At 54.6% G+C, this 17,130-nt stretch overlaps 1 protein-coding gene across 1 annotated transcript in view; it reads right to left on the bottom strand.

Annotated features, from left to right (window-relative positions):
* NTNG2 (netrin G2) overlaps positions 1-17,130 on the bottom strand; it is a 66,504-nt gene that overhangs the window by 29,473 nt on the left and 19,901 nt on the right. The window contains 1 exon segment of the mRNA XM_058524348.1: positions 10,302-10,945. Within this exon segment, the coding sequence (XP_058380331.1) occupies positions 10,302-10,945 (644 nt within the window).

Below are 17,130 nucleotides of genomic sequence, written 5' to 3'. Positions count from 1 at the left end.
CCCGGATGCCTCCAGGGCACCTCACAACAACGGGTCCAAAGCAGACCTCCGTCTTCCTCCAGTGGACAGCCACTCTGGAAAGCTGTTGGCAGCTCCTTATAAAGTTAAACACACACTTATCCTATGACCCCGCAATCCCACCCCTGAGTATTTACTCAAGAGAAATGCAAACTTATGTTCACCCAAAAACCCTTACACGAAACGTTCACAGCAGCTCTCCAAATAATTGCCCCCAAACTGGAAGCAACTGAAATTGCCTTCAATGGGTGAATGGAGAGATGAGCCGGGGCCCACCAGCCGCACGGTGGAGCACGACTCAGCGATAAACAGGACCACATTTGACGGGCAACAACGTGATGAACCTCAAAGGCACAGTGCTGAGCGAAAGAGGCCAGTCTAAACAGGTACATGCTGTACGACTCCGTTAACAGGACATTTTCAAAAAGACAAAACTAGTGACAGAGAGCCGGTCAGCAGCTGCCCAGGGGCCGGGGTGGGGGAGGGTGTGGTACAAAGGGGCAGTTTCGTGGGGAGATGAAATATTCTGTGCCTCCATCGTGGTGGTGGTTACATGAATCTATACAGGTGTTAAAACTCATGGAACTGTACCCCCATAAGGTCCATTTTACTGTATGATACTATAAAATATAAAATTAAGAAATGTAAACAAAATTTTCCTCCAGAAACTTCTTCCCCCACAGTTGTCCCCACTTGGCTGGGTAAAATCTCCATCACCCTGTGTCTCAAGCCAGAGTCCTGGGAGTCCCCTGGATGCCTCCTGCTGCCACTAGCCACTCCATCAACTCTACCTCCAAAGGCCATTTCCAGGTGGCCCCCGTCTCCCGCCTCCATTGGAAGAACCTGCCTGGTCTCCAGGTCCCCTCCCCACACAAAGTTCCAACCATCAGACATCAGATCATGTCACTTTCCTGCCTAAAATCCTGCAATGGCTTTCCCCGAACTCAGAATAAAACCAACTCCCTCTCGCGGCTGCAGTGCTGGCATGAGCTGGCCCTGGCTGCTCTGCCCTCGTCTCACGGCGCTCACACGCCACAGCCACGGCACGTGAGGTTCTTAGAAGGCACCGTGCGTGTTGAAGGCAGGCCCTTTGCACCTGCTGTTCCCGTGCTGGGGATGCACCCCATCTGCTCCCACTCACCTCTCAGGTTTCACCCTCAAACTGAAGGCTGCCTCCCTGGAGGGCCTTCCCCGACCACCTGGGTCTAGATCTCAGGTTGGTCCTCCCAGCACCCACCCCCCAAATTCCTCTTGGTTACCTTCCTAGCACCTTTAGTCATCTGTGGTTATCTGGTTTCTTTCTTCCTATCTCCCTGCTAGACTGTAACCCCATGAGGTTTTTGGATCTGTAGCACCTGGCTGGGTCAGGTACATAGTAGATGCCTGTTATGGGTTGAATTGTGTCCCCCAAAAAGATATACTGAAGTTCTAACACCCGGTGCCTGTGAATGTGACCTTACACGGAAATAGGGTCTTTGCAGATGTGATTAAGATATAAGCTAAGATGAGGTCATACTGGAGTGGGACAGGTCCTGATCCAACATGACTGACGTCCTTTTCAGAAGAAGAGATCTAGGGAGCACACCAGACAGAGGCAGACGGCAGAGAGAAGACAGCCATGAGAAGATGGAGGGATTGGAGTGATGTAGCTTCAGCCAAGGAAGGCCAAAGGTTGCCAGTACCACCCAAAGCTGGGAGACAGGCACGGGACGGATCGTGCCCTACAGGCTTCGGAGGGAGCACGGCCCTGCCAACACCCTGATTTCAGACTTCAAGCCTCCAGAACTGTAAGACAATAAGTTTTGGTTGTTTTAAGCCCACCTATTTTGTGGTACTTGGCTCTGGCAGCTCTGGGAAACTAACACAAGTGCCCATTAAAAATATTTCTTGAATGAATTAATATGATAGTGAGAAAACTCGCAGAAGGAAACTCCTTCTCACTCAGCAAGAGCAAGGGGGCACCGACGCTCCACAGCGCGGTTGGGAAGGCGTGACTGTCAGTGATTCCATCCCCAGCTCGCCCACAGGGCTCCCCCATCTTCTGTGACCTCTGCCAAACCCAGGACCCCCCTCCATCACCTCCCGCTGAGGGTGGGGTCACAGCCGGTGGGTGAGCAGATGGAAGGGACCCTGAGGAGCCTGGATAAACTCCCTACCGGCCCACCCACCACACTTGGCAGCAGACCACCCCCCTACTCCTCAGCACAGCTCTGCTCCCCCCTCCAATTCTCCACACACGGACAATACTGTTTTTAATTATGCATGTCCCCTCTTTGGTGGAAGCAATGGTTCAGGAAGCTTGGCAGATCCAGTTAAGGGGGGATGAACTGCACCTACTGAAATCTCTGTCCCCAACGAGCTGGGCTCATATATGTTGGGTTAAAAAAAAAAAAAAAGCAGAACACAAAGCTGACTCTCTAAACGTTTTGGGATCATGGAGCCCCTTTGAGAATGGAATAAAAACCAGGGCCCCTCTCCCGGGCTGACGGCACACCCCACACACGACACTTAGCACGTATTTCTGGGAGCCCACCCATGGCCCTCCTAAAAGCCCTCTGCCCTGGGAGAAGGACCTCCAGGATGTACCCTCTGACCCTGGTGTTTTACTGAAGTAATGGTGACACTAGTGCTTCCTGTGTGCTTACCAGGCCCAGCCACGGCGCTACACGCTTTTCCTGGATCATCTCATTTAAACCCCATGGTCACTGTCTCCATTATTTGAGGGGTGAAAGGAGTCACAGATAGATTAAGTAACTTACCCAGGGTCACACCTGAGCCGGGATTTGCACGTGGACAGTCTGACATGGAAGCCATCTACCCATCTATTTCTTCTTCTTATTCTTTTCAAAATCGTGATAAAATTTACTGTTTTACCATTTCTAAGCGTACAGTTCAGGAGCATTAAGTACATTCACACTGTTGTGCGATCATCATCACCATCCATCCCCACAACTTTTACATCATCCCAAACAGAAACTTTATTCCCACTAAGCAATAACTCTACGTTCCTCCTGCCCCCAGCCCCTGGTAACCTTTATCTCATTTTCTGTCTCTATGATTTTGACCTTTCCAGGTGCCGTCATATATAAGTAGAACCCTACAGGATTTGTCCTTCTGTAACTGGCTTATTTCACTTAGCATAATGTCCTCAAGGTTCATCCATGGTGTAGCAGATGTCAGAATCTCCTCCCTTTTTAAACTCAAATAATATTCCATTGTGTGGATAGACCACATGTTGTTTATCCATTGTTCATCGATGGACACTGGGTTGTTTCCCCCTTTTGGCCATTGTGAATAATGCTGCTATGAACATGGATGTACAAATTTCTGTTCAAGTCCTTGCTTTCATTTCTTTTGCACATATACCTAGGAGTGGAATTGCTGGATCATATGGTAACTCTATTTTAGTTTTTTGAGGAACCACAGACTGTTTTGACAGCAGCTGCACCATTTTACATTCCCACCACAGTGCACGAGGGTTCCCATTTCTCCACATCCTTGCTAACACCTGTTATTTCTGTTTTTCTGACTACAGCCATCCTAGTGGGGACGTTCATCCATTTCTTAACCCCAAGCCTCAGTTTCGTCATCTGTGTACTGGAGACAAGGATCCTCATGCGGCAGGACTCAACGAGGAAACACACATGAAGGACTTGGAATGCCACTTGGCCCATAAGAGCTGCTCAGGAAATGACAGTTAGTAGACTGAAGGAGGGAGCCCCCCTGCCCCAGCCTCCAGTGGGGATTGCAGAGGTGCAAGAAATCAGCGCAGGCAGAACAATTCAAGCATTCCCCGTCTCACTCCGTTTTCCCTGTAGGAGGGCCAAGGAAGAGACTAGAAGGAGGGTTGGGCACACATGTACAGTAAGTGAAAAGGTGTCTTCTCTCTCTGATCCCCCTCCTCTGCCCACCTGCCGCCCCCCTGCACATGCACCAAGGAGAGGTCTTCTTCCCTCCATGGTTTCTATTCTCATCCTAAATTCTGTCCATCTCCAGTTACGGGGGCTCAACATGGAGAGGACGTTTATGGAAAGAGATGAGACGGCAGGAAAGGGGGTGGGGGTTAAGGGAGGAGAGACCCTTGCACTGTCAGCTGGCCCAGGGACTCGGATGAGAAGCCAGACCCCCACGGAATCTGGGGAAGCCAGTGGGCTCCTCCAGTCCAGGGTCAGCTATGCCCGCCCAGGCCCAGCTCAGCCTCTGGGCTCTAGCCAGTCTCCTTCCTCTCCAACGGCTTCAGCCTCCTCCTGGGTAGGACGGGGTGAGGACACAATGCCTGGCCCTAACACCCCCCACATTTTAAAATGGTATCTATAGTTCTTGTTCACTTAATCAACATTTATTATTGCTGTACAGAACAGGTGCCCAGGACCGTAATCTGATGCACAGGACCTCTTTCCATCGTCTACCACAAACACCACCTTGCTTGGCTTGAATACCTCCGGGAATGGGGAACTCACTCTTCCTTTCCTGTCCCTGGCTGGCAAAGGTCCAACTGGATTGGTTCCATGGGGCCTCTATGAGTTTTCGGGGCAGAGGAATTTACCCCTGGGCAGGGCCTGGGGGTGAGAATAGGATGATTCCCCCCCACCCCCGTCCCAGACCTGGAGTGGGCAGGACTGGAAACACTGTTTTGCCAGAGTTTGCCCACGCCCCAGCTCCTGGGGTGCCCACCCGGCCTGGGAACTGCTGGATATTATTCGTATAGTGGCTGTGCCATCACAGCTGCAAGGAGACATGAAAATCTCAGAGCAGAGGCGGCACACTGTGCTCCTGTGCTGCCCTGGGCTACAGGTGTGCTTTGTTTTACCTGCACAGGGTTTTCAAAGAATTTTGAAGTAGGTGCCAATATTTTAAAAATCAAGAGATTTCACCCATATATCTGCCGTGGGCCTTCTTTCGCAACATCAGAAGATCTGGCAACATTTGGTCTGTTGACCTGCTCTCTCCATTTCTCCACAGACCACACTCTTCCCTATTGCCTCTATTTATGTTACCCACATATGCTGTCTTCTGAGCCCTTTTGGACATTTGGTTTTGCAACCCCCACTAACCCAAAAAAGTATGCTTCCCCATTCCTTAGCTCCAGTATCTGGGGGTAGGTGTGGTCACGGCCTCCCACCCAGGCAGCCTTGGCCCCATGCCTCTCTCCTTTACCTCTCCTGCCACTAGCCAGAGGAATGGGACACGGGGATAAGCTCTTCAAATAGATCATTTTACTGAATCCTCACCACGAGCTGGTGAGGTTGTTACTATACCTCCAGTTTGCAGATGACAAATCTGAGTCTCAGGCGGGTTAAGATGATCCAGCTAATCAGTGATGGAGCCGGGATTCAGATCCTGGTTGGTCTAATGATGCCCAAGTGCAAATTCTATCTGGAGGCTCCCGCCTCTCCAACTCGCTTGAGGAGCTCTGCAGACACAGCTTTCCAGATCTTGCCCCAAACTGACGGGATCCAGAGCTCCTGGCGGTGGGGCTGGGGAACCTGTCCTCTTAAGAAGTGCCCCTGGGGGTCGACCCCGTGGCTTAGCGGTTAAGTGCGCGCGCTCCGCTACTGGCGGCCCGGGTTTGGATCCCAGGCGCGCACCGACGCACCACTTCTCCGGCCATGGTGAGGCCGCGTCCCACATACAGCAACTAGAAGGATGTGCAACTATGACATACAACTATCTACTGGGGCTTTGGGGAAAAAAAGGAGGAGGATTGGCAATAGATGTTAGCTCAGAGCCGGTCTTCCTCAGCAAAAAGAGAAGGATTAGCACGGATGTTAGCTCAGGGCTGATCTTCCTCACACACACACAAAAAGAAGCATCCCTGTGTGACGGTGGCTGGGTCTGGGCTTAGCCACTCTAGACCACTGTGTTGGGGGTGGAGGTCTCTGTCTCTGACCTCCAAGCACAGCAAAGGGGTGATCTCATTCCTCCTCAAATCCAGGTGTTGTCCCAGATTCGCTGCACAGTTAAAGCCAGCCGCTCTCCTGCTCTGCACCTGAGCCCCTCCTCCCCTCCAGGGGTGTGAAAGGAGAAAGTAGCTCCTGAGCCTTCCTGCCATCCAGGAATGAGACTGAATAAGGGGGCAGGCCCCCTCTTCTCTCCATCCCAGACCTGGGGTGGGCAGGACTGGAAGCCTGTTTCACCAGGACCTGCAGGGAGGCCAGGCCGGTGGGGGCAGAGGCCTCGAGGTGCTGGAGGCTGTTCCCCGCCTTCCCCTCCATGGGGCAGCAACTCAGTCTGCCCCTTTTCTTACCCCCCGATTTGTACTAGTTCCTCATTCCCTGGGCCTGGGCTTTCCCCAGCTGCTGCCCTCTCCCCCCAGCAGCCAAGTGCCTCTGCCCTCTGCTTCCCTCCCCTGCTATCTGGGTCCCCCTGAAGTTGGAAATAGCTGACATTAATGACAGGAAGGGAGTAACCACAGTATCAAAGACCTTTGGATTCAGAAAGGGAGGCTGATGAAATGGCCCCATATAGAGATGGACTTGAGCTTGGATGTGCTTGGGTTGGATCTTGGCTGTCTGGTGTTCAGTTTAGCTGTGTGATCTCCTTAGATTCCTTGACCTTGTCAAAAAACATGAGGCAGAGGGGAGCGCTGTTCCTGTAAGGAAAGCTCTACCAGATGGGGATCAGGTCTGGCTTGCTCAATGCCATGTCCTTGGCTTGTGAGATCTTAGGGATTCAATAACCATTGGGGAATCAAATGACTATTGATTAAATAAGAAAATGCACATGAAGCCTAGCTCAGTGCCCAATAGGAAATGAGCCTATAGCAAACGCTCAGTAAATATCAGCTATGGTAGCAGGCTACAGGGGAGGCAACTCTGGGTCAGGAACCTCTGAGGGAATCCAAGAACAGGTTCAGTCTGAAATCTCAGAACCTGGGAGCCCCTGGGGGTCCCCAGGTGCCCACTCAGGAACATCAAGAGCATTATCTGGGCCCCACGTTGCCTTTGCCACCCCATCCTGCCTCTCTGGGCCTCTCTGGCCGCCTGGCACAGCTGGGCTTTCCCACCTGGAATTTAAACAGGAAAAGCGGAGGAAGTCACAGCTCTTTGCTGAACCGTCTAACCAGATCTGCTTAATCGATAAGCCAAGCTGCCGCTTTCCTGCCAACCAGCCACCTGAAGAGCACTTACTCTCTCTGTGAATTGATTGCCGTACTTTCGCCACCGCTACCGCTAATCCCCGCCGCCCGCAGAGGCTGGGTGCCAAGGAGAGCCGGGGGCTGCCGCGCAGGGACCGCCCTGCCACCTTGCCAGGGAGACGCAGGCTCTGCGTGGCCCCAGGCCTCACGTTACAGATGGGAAACCGAGGCCCAGAGAGGTGCAGTGGGGCGGGGCTGGAACCCAGCTCACCCGGCCCCCAGCTCACCCCGCCCCAGCATGGCGTTCTTGATTTGGTGGGGCTGAAGGCCTGAGGTTCTTTCTCGCCCTTGATGGGTAAGCTCTGCCTCACTGCTGCATCTCAGAGTTCCTGCTATGCGACAGACGACCTTCACCCCCTGAGGTGTAAGGGGCACAGAGCCCGACTGTCACCACCCAGCCCGGACCCTGCAGCCCATGCTGACATCAGGACCCGACATGAGCTGCCTAATGAAGTGAAGGCGGGCCCTTGACCAGACTCCTGAAGGTGAGGGTCCCCCTGTAGCAGCCCAAGGCAGGCCAGAACAGGGGCCACAGCCCCCAGAAGGTGTGGGGATCTGGTTCCCACTCATAAGCAGCTAACGCGGGTAGGAGTGCGGGGCGGAGGAGGGTCTTATACTGGCCCGGCCATTGCATCCTGAGGGCAGGCTGAGGTCACTGAAGTGACCACAGGCCCAAAGTCTGGACACGGGCCAGAGAAACAGGCATAGGAGTTCGATTCTTGATCCCTGGCTTCCACAACAGCGGCCATATATCAGGTGGTCTCCAGAACATTCCTGATCTAAAGTATCCTGCCCCACGTGGGGAGGGTTAGAAGTCACGGGCATCAGAAGCACAGGCCCTACGTGTGCACCTGCCTCACACCCACCTGCCGGCCTTGAACCTGACCCCACCTCCTGAGCCACCTGCCTCCACCTGGGCCCACCTGGAGTCCACACACACAAAGCGAAATGAAACGCAGACACAAGCAGAAAACGAAAGCCCCTCACGGCCCCTGCCCTGCCCGGCATGCAGGCGTGCCCACAGTGACGGGCTTCAGCTGCCAGCCTTCCCCCCGTACCCATGGTGCTTTCCTGTGCCCGGACGGACTTCTTTCCAATGTCTATTCAAGACGTAGAAATCACGTGCACACAGGCAAATTATATATTTTACAAAAATGGGATTACACTATACAGACCATGCAGCAAATTGCTTTTCCGCTCATCAGTAATTATATACTCAGGCAGTCCCCAGAGCCTGCTGGAAAAAGATGTCCAGGATAGGTTGTCCCAGCCGGGTTCCTGGTGCAGCTCCTGCCCACGCCCGCCGAAGCTGCGCTCCTGGCCCTGAGTATGCCCCACTTTAACTCACCTAACTCTCACCACAATCTAGTGAGAGAGCCATGATTGTTATCATCCCCATTCCACAGATGGGGAAACCAAGGCACAGAGAGGTCCTTGCCCAGAGTCTCACAGCCAGTGGATGGCAGAGCTGGGAATCCAACCCAGGCCATCTGGCTCCAGAGTCCATACTCCCAACCGCCACACCAGCGCTTCTCAAACCAGAGTGTGCATCAGAATCCCCCCCGAGGGCTAGTTAAAACATGGATTACTAGGCCCACCCCTGGAATTTATGATGCGGCAGGTCTGGTGTGGAGCCTGAGAATTTGCATTTCTAGCAAGTTTCCAAGTGATGCTGATACTGCTGGCCCAGGAACCACCCTTGGAGACCTCTTGCATTACCTGCTACTGCCCCCTATGATTGACCCCTTGGTTACCCAGTGACAGGGCCTCCCCAAGCCTCTCTCCTGTGCGGACCAGGGTGTTATACAGATGGCTCGGGGATAAAGTCCTTGCCCCTTCAGACCAGCACATCACCTGTCAAATGAACAAGTGATCTGGGACAGAGTAGAACCATTTAATCATCTACAATCTAAACAATTCCTGGGAATCAAAGGCTGTTTCTACTTCCTACAACGGTCTTTTATCTCCCCTAAAAGTGTCCTCAGAATTTATTCTCCTCCAAAGCTGCGGGGAAGGATTAACTCTGCAGGTCTGGGTCGTCCACACCCTGCATTTTCCAAAGAAAAGTTTGGGTCTTGACGGCTCCTGGGAGGGAACCTCCGAGCCCTTGGAATGTCCTGCCTGATAAGCGTGTCTGTTTACCTGGGGCCTTGGGCCACACCGGATAGTTTATGCTAATGATGGGATTTATGGTGGAGGTTTTGGGGCTTGCAGGATTAGCTTGACCTCTGGGTCAAGGGATTGAGGACCAAGGTCAACCACAGGGGCAGTCGGCCATGCCCACAAGACCAATTCCCAATAAAAACCCTGGACACCAAGGCTGGGGCGAGCCTCCCTGGCTGGCGCTAGTCCGCACGTGTTGTTCCACATCATTGCTGGGAGAATCAAGTGCTGTCTGCACCACTGCCCTGGGAGAGGGTGACGGAATCTTGCACGGGTCTCGCCTGGAGCCTGCCCTATGCACCTGTTCCTGTTGCCAATTTTAATCTGTGTCCTTTCATTGTCATAAACTATAACTGCAAGTATAACAGCTTTGCTAGGTTCTGCGCAGATCGTGGAGCCTGAGTATGGTCTTGGGGACCCCCAGACACAAGTGCCCATTCATTGAGTCAGCGGACAGTTAGGAAACACCTCCTGAGCGCCGGGCTTCTGCCTAAGCCCTGCCCACACTGTGCAGCTCCACTCATCCCCTCCAGAGCTCCCAGCCCCGTGGCTGGAGGCAGCCCAGGCCCTACGGAGGATGTTTATCCTCCACCATTCACCTCCATCCAAGGAAGAACCCGGGAATCTTGTCTGTGCAGCCCTGGCCCTCATAGGCAGGCCCTTGATGTAACATCCCAGGAACCAGGTAACATCTCGGGTTCCAGGTGACATCCTGGGTAATAGGCAACATTCCAGGAACCAGGTAACATCTCAGGAAGCAAGTAACATCCCAGATATCAAGCAACATCTCAGGAACCAGGTAATGTCTCAGGTACCATGTAACCACCAGGAACCAGGCATCATCTCAGGTGTCAGGTAACCACCCAGGAACCAGGTAACATCCTCGGTACCAGGCATCATCACAGGTGTCAGGTAACATTCCAAGAACCAGGTAACATCCCAGGAACCAGGTGACATCCCGGTGCCCCGCAGCGGGCCTTACCTGCCGATGACCTCGATGTTGGAGATGGCATAGAAGTACTTGTAGAGGTTCTCTCGCTGCACGTAGGTGCCCCCGAGCGCCGGGCGCAGCAGCCGCATGCGCAGGTCGGTGAGCGTGAAGAACTCCTTGAGGCCCTTGGCGCTCTCCAGCCGCGTGTAGAGGTTGTCCATGTTGCGGAGGTCGGGGCCGGCGAAGATGGCGAAGCGGTCCCGCACCTCGAAGCGCACGTGCTTCTCCTTCTTGGAGCCGGCCCAGCGCGAGTACTCCTCGGTGCACAGCACGCGGTGGGCGCCCGAGGCGGCCAGGTCGCGGGCCCGGCGCGCAGGCATGCCGAAGGCCTCCATGCAGTCCTCCGCGTAGAACTGGTAGGGCTGCCACGTGCGCCCGTTGTCCAGGGACTTCTCGAGGACCATGACGGTGGGCCGGCCGTACTCGAAAGTCACCACCACGTCGTCCGTCAGCTCCACGCTCTTGTTCCACGAAAGGGTGATGTTGGCCTCCAGCGGGCTCGGGTAGCGGCTCCACGTGACGCTCTGCCAGTACGTGGCCAGCCCCTCCGCCTCCTTGTCGAACATGAGCTGCGGCGGGTGGGCCAGGTCCGGGTTGGAGGCGTCACACTCGTTGCTGCACAGGTAGGGGTTCTCCTGCAGGGGAGAGGACAAGACGGGGTGGGTGCAGCTGCTCAGGACAGCCCCCACCGCGTGCCCGGGTGTCTGCACAGCCTGTGCTCCAATGTCCGGGCACCAGGAAGCGTCTCCCGGGCAGGTAATTTGTACCCATTTCCCCAAAGTGTGTAAAGACATGCAATTCTGTGGCTTCCCAAGAAAACACACACTTGTTCCTACTCCAAGAACAGACGATCAAGAAGGGCAGGTGTTAGTTCCCTGTTCCAAGGTCCCCCATGGCTCCCATTGCCTGGAGGATAAAGTCCCAACTCTTTAATACGTTGACCCTGCCCTCCTCCCACCCTGCCTGGAGCCTCTGTTCCCTGCCTCCCACCTGAGCACTCCTGTCCTCTGAGCCTTGCTCATCTGGGCCCCTGAGCCTTTGCAGATGGTATTCCCTCTCCTTGACGTGCCCTTCCACTCTCTGCCTTGAAAATTCCTACTCACATTCTTGACTCTTTAAACACCTCCAACACTGAGACGCCTTCCTGACCCTTTAAACAATACCATTAGCAGCAACAGGAGTGGTGGTGAGAAAAGAAGCCAATTTCACGGCAAATATTTGTTGAACTGCCCCCCGGTGCCAGGCACAGCATCTCACTTACAGACCGCATTATCTTACTTCTCTTCTATGTAGTATCTCACCTCCAGACAGAGTGCGAGAATTACCTCCGTGCTCCGGATGAAGAAACCTGGGCTCAGGATGATGGTGGCCCTTGCCCAAGGCCCCCTCTGGGGAGAGCTGGGAGCCAGACTCTGGCCTGTCTGACACAGAGCATGACAGTCACGCCTGTCTCTGGCCCCACAGCATGCGTGTCCACGTCATGCCCAGCTGGGCACACTGGAAGGATGCTGAGTGTCCACGGGTTCCTCTCAAGAGGGTGCATCTTTGTGGCATGTCATTTCTAGGTCCTGGGCACGTACCTGGCAGGTCCGGTGTGGGACGCCAGCTGAGGAAGGCAGGGCACGGCCCCTACTCGCTTACTCTCCTCCCGCCCTACCTCCAGAAGGCTGGCAGCCGCTCCCGGGCCCAGCGGGTACCAGCTGTGGCTTCCCTCCATGGCAGCTCAGATCCGTTCTCTGTGTCTGGTCCACTGTGTGAACTCACCCGGAGGCCTGAAAATGTCACTAACATAGCAGTTGCAGGGGGTCGGAGGTATGAATAGGTGGAACGTGGGGGATTTTTAGGGCAGTGGAGCGATTCTATATGACACTGTCCGGTGGACACATGACATTATACGTTTGTGAAAATCCACAGAATGCACAACTCTGGGAGTGAACCCTAACGTACACTATGGACTTGAGTTAATAATAACGTATCAGTGTTGGTTCATCGACTGTAACAAATGCACCACACTCATAATACCTTAATAATAGGGGGGCTGTGTGCAGGGAAACGGGGGGTATTAGGAACTCTCTGTACTGTCTGCTCAATTTTCTGTAAGCCTAAAACTGCTCTAAAAAAGAAAGTCTGTTGATCAAAACAAAACCGTCACTAACAACCGCACAGCCCCCCGACCACTCACAGCCCTTTGTGAGGAATATTTCGGGTCTCTGGTTTGCTCAGACAAACCGGCTTGGATCTCAGTTAAAGTCAGTCACTCTAAAATGAGCCGTTGGTCTCCCCCGGGGAGGTGGACGCATTGCCCCGAGAGGCTGAGCTGGCCCCCCGCCACCCCCCTCCCGCCGGCGTCACTGCGGGGGCCCCAGGCCACCACCTTTGAAACCCGTTAGTGGAGGACGAGGTCCTGGGCCGCCCAGGGCTCCTCGGTGAGCAGGCTGGCCCCAGGGTTCACTGAGGCAGGTTCCACAAAGTCCTCCGTGACCAAAATAGCTCTGCCCTCCATCCCCCGTCGTGCCACTGGCCACCCCCCCAGCACAGCCCTGCCGATTCACCGGACCCGCAAACCTCGGCGTGGAAGGGGTGCACCACTGACTCCAACTCCTCACTGTGCAGATGGGGAAACTGAGGCCCAGGGTGGGGCAGGCCTGGCCCAGGCCTCCTTGAGAGTGGCAGTGTTTCTGAGGATGAGCCTGCTCCTGTCCTGGACAACCTCAGGGGTGTCCTGAAACCCTGGCTACCTTACAGGCAGCATGGCAGGGGGAGGGGCCTGGCTCAGCTCCTGGGGGTCCAAGCTTCCTGGCGCTCCAGCTGAGTGACCCTGTGCTGTCACCCTGAATGGGGAGGGGCTGAGAGGTCCCATGGGGATGGCTCAATGGCCTGCAGAGGCGAGGCCTGGTAGCAGCCTACCTGGGAGGGACAGCCCCTCCCCAGCCCTCTGCCGGCCCACAGAAGAGAAGAGCGCCTTGAGCCCAGAGGCGGAATGAGCTCTGGTGGTGCCATTTGGGGTGGAGAGTGGTGGGGCAGATGCCCCAGAGCTCACCTGGACTTCCAGGCAGGAGGACACAGTTTGCACCCAGGTTGGCATCCTTCTCCACCCCATCCCCACCCAGCAGTCACCCTCTTCCCACAGCCCCAGGCCCCCCTTCTCCTGCCCCTGGCGCTTTGTTAGGGGCTAAATTGTGTCTCCCTCAAATTCATACAATGAAGCCCTAACTCCAGGACCTCAGAATGTGACTGTATTTGGAGACGGGCCTTTAAAGGGTAATGAAGACAAAATGAGGCCATTAGGTCGAGCCCTAATCCAATCCGACTGGTGTCCTTGTAAGAAGAGGAAATTTGGACCCACAAAGAGACACCAGGGGTGCGAGTGTGCAGAGAAAAGACCACATGAAGAGGCATCAAGGGGGTGGCCATCTGCAAGCCCAGGGGAGAAGCCTCAGGAGAAAGCAACCTGCCTCGGTCTTCAAGGGTCACACAAACCTTGATCTTGGACTTCTAGCCACTAGAGCCGTGAGAAAATAAATCTCTGTTGTCTAAGCCATCAGACTCTAGCAAACTAATACACACTTTATCCCAGGTGAGCAAAGACCGTCAAGGTGGGCGGAACGGCTCAGAGGGGCGAGGCTGAACTGTGAGTTTTTGACGGTTCCCCCAGAAGCTCTCTCTGGGCCTCCTCCACCAGCCTGGCTTCTGAGCACGCTAGTACCAGGTGGGGTCACGCTTCTTTGCCCACCTGGGAAGCTCCTATCAACACACCACTGAAGGGCATGACTTTTCCCTGGCTGCCTCGTCCCCTCTCACCTCTGAGCTTGCGCTCCTGCAGCCCCTTTCCCTCCTCCCGGTTTTCAGAGCCCTCCCCCATGCACTCCTCCAGGAAGCCCTCCTTGCCTGACTCAATCTGTGAACCCAGTTCCCTCGTCACCCATCACAGGGTTGTTAGTGTGCTTACCTGGGACAGTACAGTGAAGTTTCTGTATAGGGCCTGGACCTCAGTAACCGCTCACTAAATTATGGTTATTATTGTCATCGTATTAATTAGTTACTAACACAACTAGATTAATATTAATATATCTCACATTGAGTGTTGATATTATTCCTGTCAACCCCTGACTGCTGCAAGTCACTCACACCTCACCTTTTTCCTGGTTTCTCTTTGTCCCGCTGTCTCGCCTTCCCTCACCCTGCCCAGCCTCCTCGTGGTCCCCAATGGGGGACATCAGATCCCTCACAGCCCCCAGCTGCGCCCGGCCTGTCACCAGGAAGACTGACATGGCCGGCTCTGCCAGGTTTCGGGGGCTCCAACCTGGCTGTGGATGCCGTGCCGCCCTAACCTGCAGGGCCCGCTGGCCCCTGCCCCCAGCCCGAGAAGCAGATGGTCAGAAACTAATGAATCAGCCTGTGTATTTACCAGCCCCGCGCCTGCTGCGGAGCGGGCTTAATCAACAGCGAGTACGATAAATAAGTCCCAGGCCATCGCCAACACAATTCTGTCTCTCTCTCTCCTATTTCTCTTCTTCCTCCCCCACCCCAAGATCTCGGGATTCCACTTAACCGTTTAGGGGTTCGGAGTGTGCCTCCTGCTGCAGGCGCTGTCTACGCGGAACGCACCGTCCTTTCCAAACCCCATGTGCTCAGACTCCCGGTTTCCTCCTGTGCTTCCTGGGGGAGGATTCCGAGGAGCGAGCCTGGATTAGAAGCCCCGTTTACCCTGAGTCCCCCACCCGGAGAGCTGACGGCTGATTACAGCTCGTGAGGGAGGGGCCGGGCTGGAGGCCAGCGGTTGCCAGCCTTCCTGGTCTGCACATTTCCACTCGTCTCTGTGAGATCAGATTAACTAATGACGAAACAAACAGCCCCAATACAGTGGCCTATACCAGGGAGAAACAGTCAGGATGTTTGAGGCACACCTTAACCTTTTAGGATGACATCAGGCATTGTTTCTTTAGACAATTCACGAATATTACAAAAAAAAAAAATCATATCCCTGATTAAAAGCCTTGGAACTTTCTCCAGAAAAATGTAACATACCACATTTTCCACGCCAATTCAGGGTGTTCATGGAGTCCCATCTCCCCACTTAGGGAGAACCTAAGTTAGAACCCCTGTTCTAACTGGAGTCTGGAGCAGTTAAGGAAACTAGCTTTGGGGTCTGAAAGTCCTGGGTGCAATCTCAGCTCTATCCCTTGAGGCTGTGTGACCTTGAGAAAGTTGCTTTACTTCTCTGAGTCTTTTATTTCTCATCCAATATCTTGTGATAATGTCCCCAGAAAATGTCCCCAGACGGTAGCAGTTACTATTAAACGGCAGCTTCATATACACCAGCTCAGGGGCTCTCCCAGCAACCCTCCAGGGGAAGAAGTAAGGCTGAGACCAGCCGGCTCGTTAATGGTAAAGCCAGAACTTCACACACCACACGGACCACCTTGGGACTACTGGCTCAGAAGAGTGTGATGATCATGGCATTCATTGAGTGCCAGCCACGTGCCAGAAATGGGCTGGGCCCTGCACACCCATTCCTCGACGCGTCCTTCTAGCAACCCGCAGGGAGAGAGGTGCTACAGTCATCTCCACTCACAGGCGAGAAACCGAGTACTTGCCGGCCGCCGGGCACTTCCTTTGGACTCTGCGGGACCCCACCAAAGAAATCTGGGGGAAACCGAGCCCCTTAGATCTGCAGCTCCCCTGTCTCTACAGACACACAAAGGCCTGAAAGGTTGGCAGCAGAGCTGGAGAGGGGACAGCAGGAGTGCAGGGTGAGGGAAGGTGGCCAGCCTGGACAACAGCACAGAGGATGGGGTGGGGACACATCCCCCACATGGACACCAGGTAGGGGTCGCCCGGCATGAACGACTCTATGCAGAAACCACTTCACACCACGCTTTTCAAACCCTGTGACAGTCTCTTAAATGCATTTGCTTTCATGTTATTTTCTGTGTAACGGGTGCAGCTAGAGTCAGAGGCCAGGCTGTAAACACCGTAGACAGGCTTCGGGCAAAAAATATAATTGAGTGGGAAAGCCAGTTGTTAGCAGGGACGGAGGGAACTGTCCCCCGGGGAAGTCTGGCTGTTTGGACCTTCGGGCCCCTAATAAGGAGCCCGAAGAGGGGCAGTCGCAGAATTGTAACGAAGTCTGAGGAAGAGGGAAAAACAACTTCACGAGGAGCGGCCTTGCAACCCACACCCGTGTTGGGAAAACATCTCACGGTCACTGCCCACCCACAAGGCGGGTTTTGGCCAGAGCGTGGCGGGAAGGGCTCTGCCATTTGTAGCCAGGTGAGCGGGCACTGTCCTCACCCGGCCACTCACAGCCACAGGACTGTGGGCGAGTCACTTCACTGCCTTGAGTCTGGATGGAGGGGAAGGGCCATGAGGACCCTGGCACCACCTGCCCCGTCCCCACTGCAGCCCAGCCCCTGGCACTCCTCGGGGACTCGGGAAACCTTTGTCGAATGAACGCAAGTTAGTGAGTGGAGGAGGCTGAGTCCATAGGACTGGCGTGAGAACTGGCGAGAAGCCCTGGCTCTCGGATGATGGATGTAGGGAGAGCATCATGACCATCACCAGCCCTGCATGTCCATTATCCCTCCAGATGCTCACAGTGATGCTGGAGGATGGGGTCCCTGTATCTACATCCTACACGTGAGGAGAGGCTGAGCTACTTCTCAAGGTCACACTGCTCCGCGGTGGCCGAGGTGGGACAAGACGCCGGGGAGTCAGGCTGAGAGAGAAGTCAGGAAACTGTGCCCGTCACCCAAAAGGGAAAGGATGGGGCCGCCCCAGCCCTGTGCCCCTCCCCCGAGACTCGGGTTCCACCAGGAGG

The sequence above is a fragment of the Diceros bicornis genome, chromosome 28 (genome assembly GCF_020826845.1).
Source record: "Diceros bicornis minor isolate mBicDic1 chromosome 28, mDicBic1.mat.cur, whole genome shotgun sequence".
Taxonomy (NCBI): Eukaryota; Metazoa; Chordata; class Mammalia; order Perissodactyla; family Rhinocerotidae; genus Diceros; species Diceros bicornis.
This window is presented reverse-complemented; position numbering and strand designations above follow the sequence as displayed.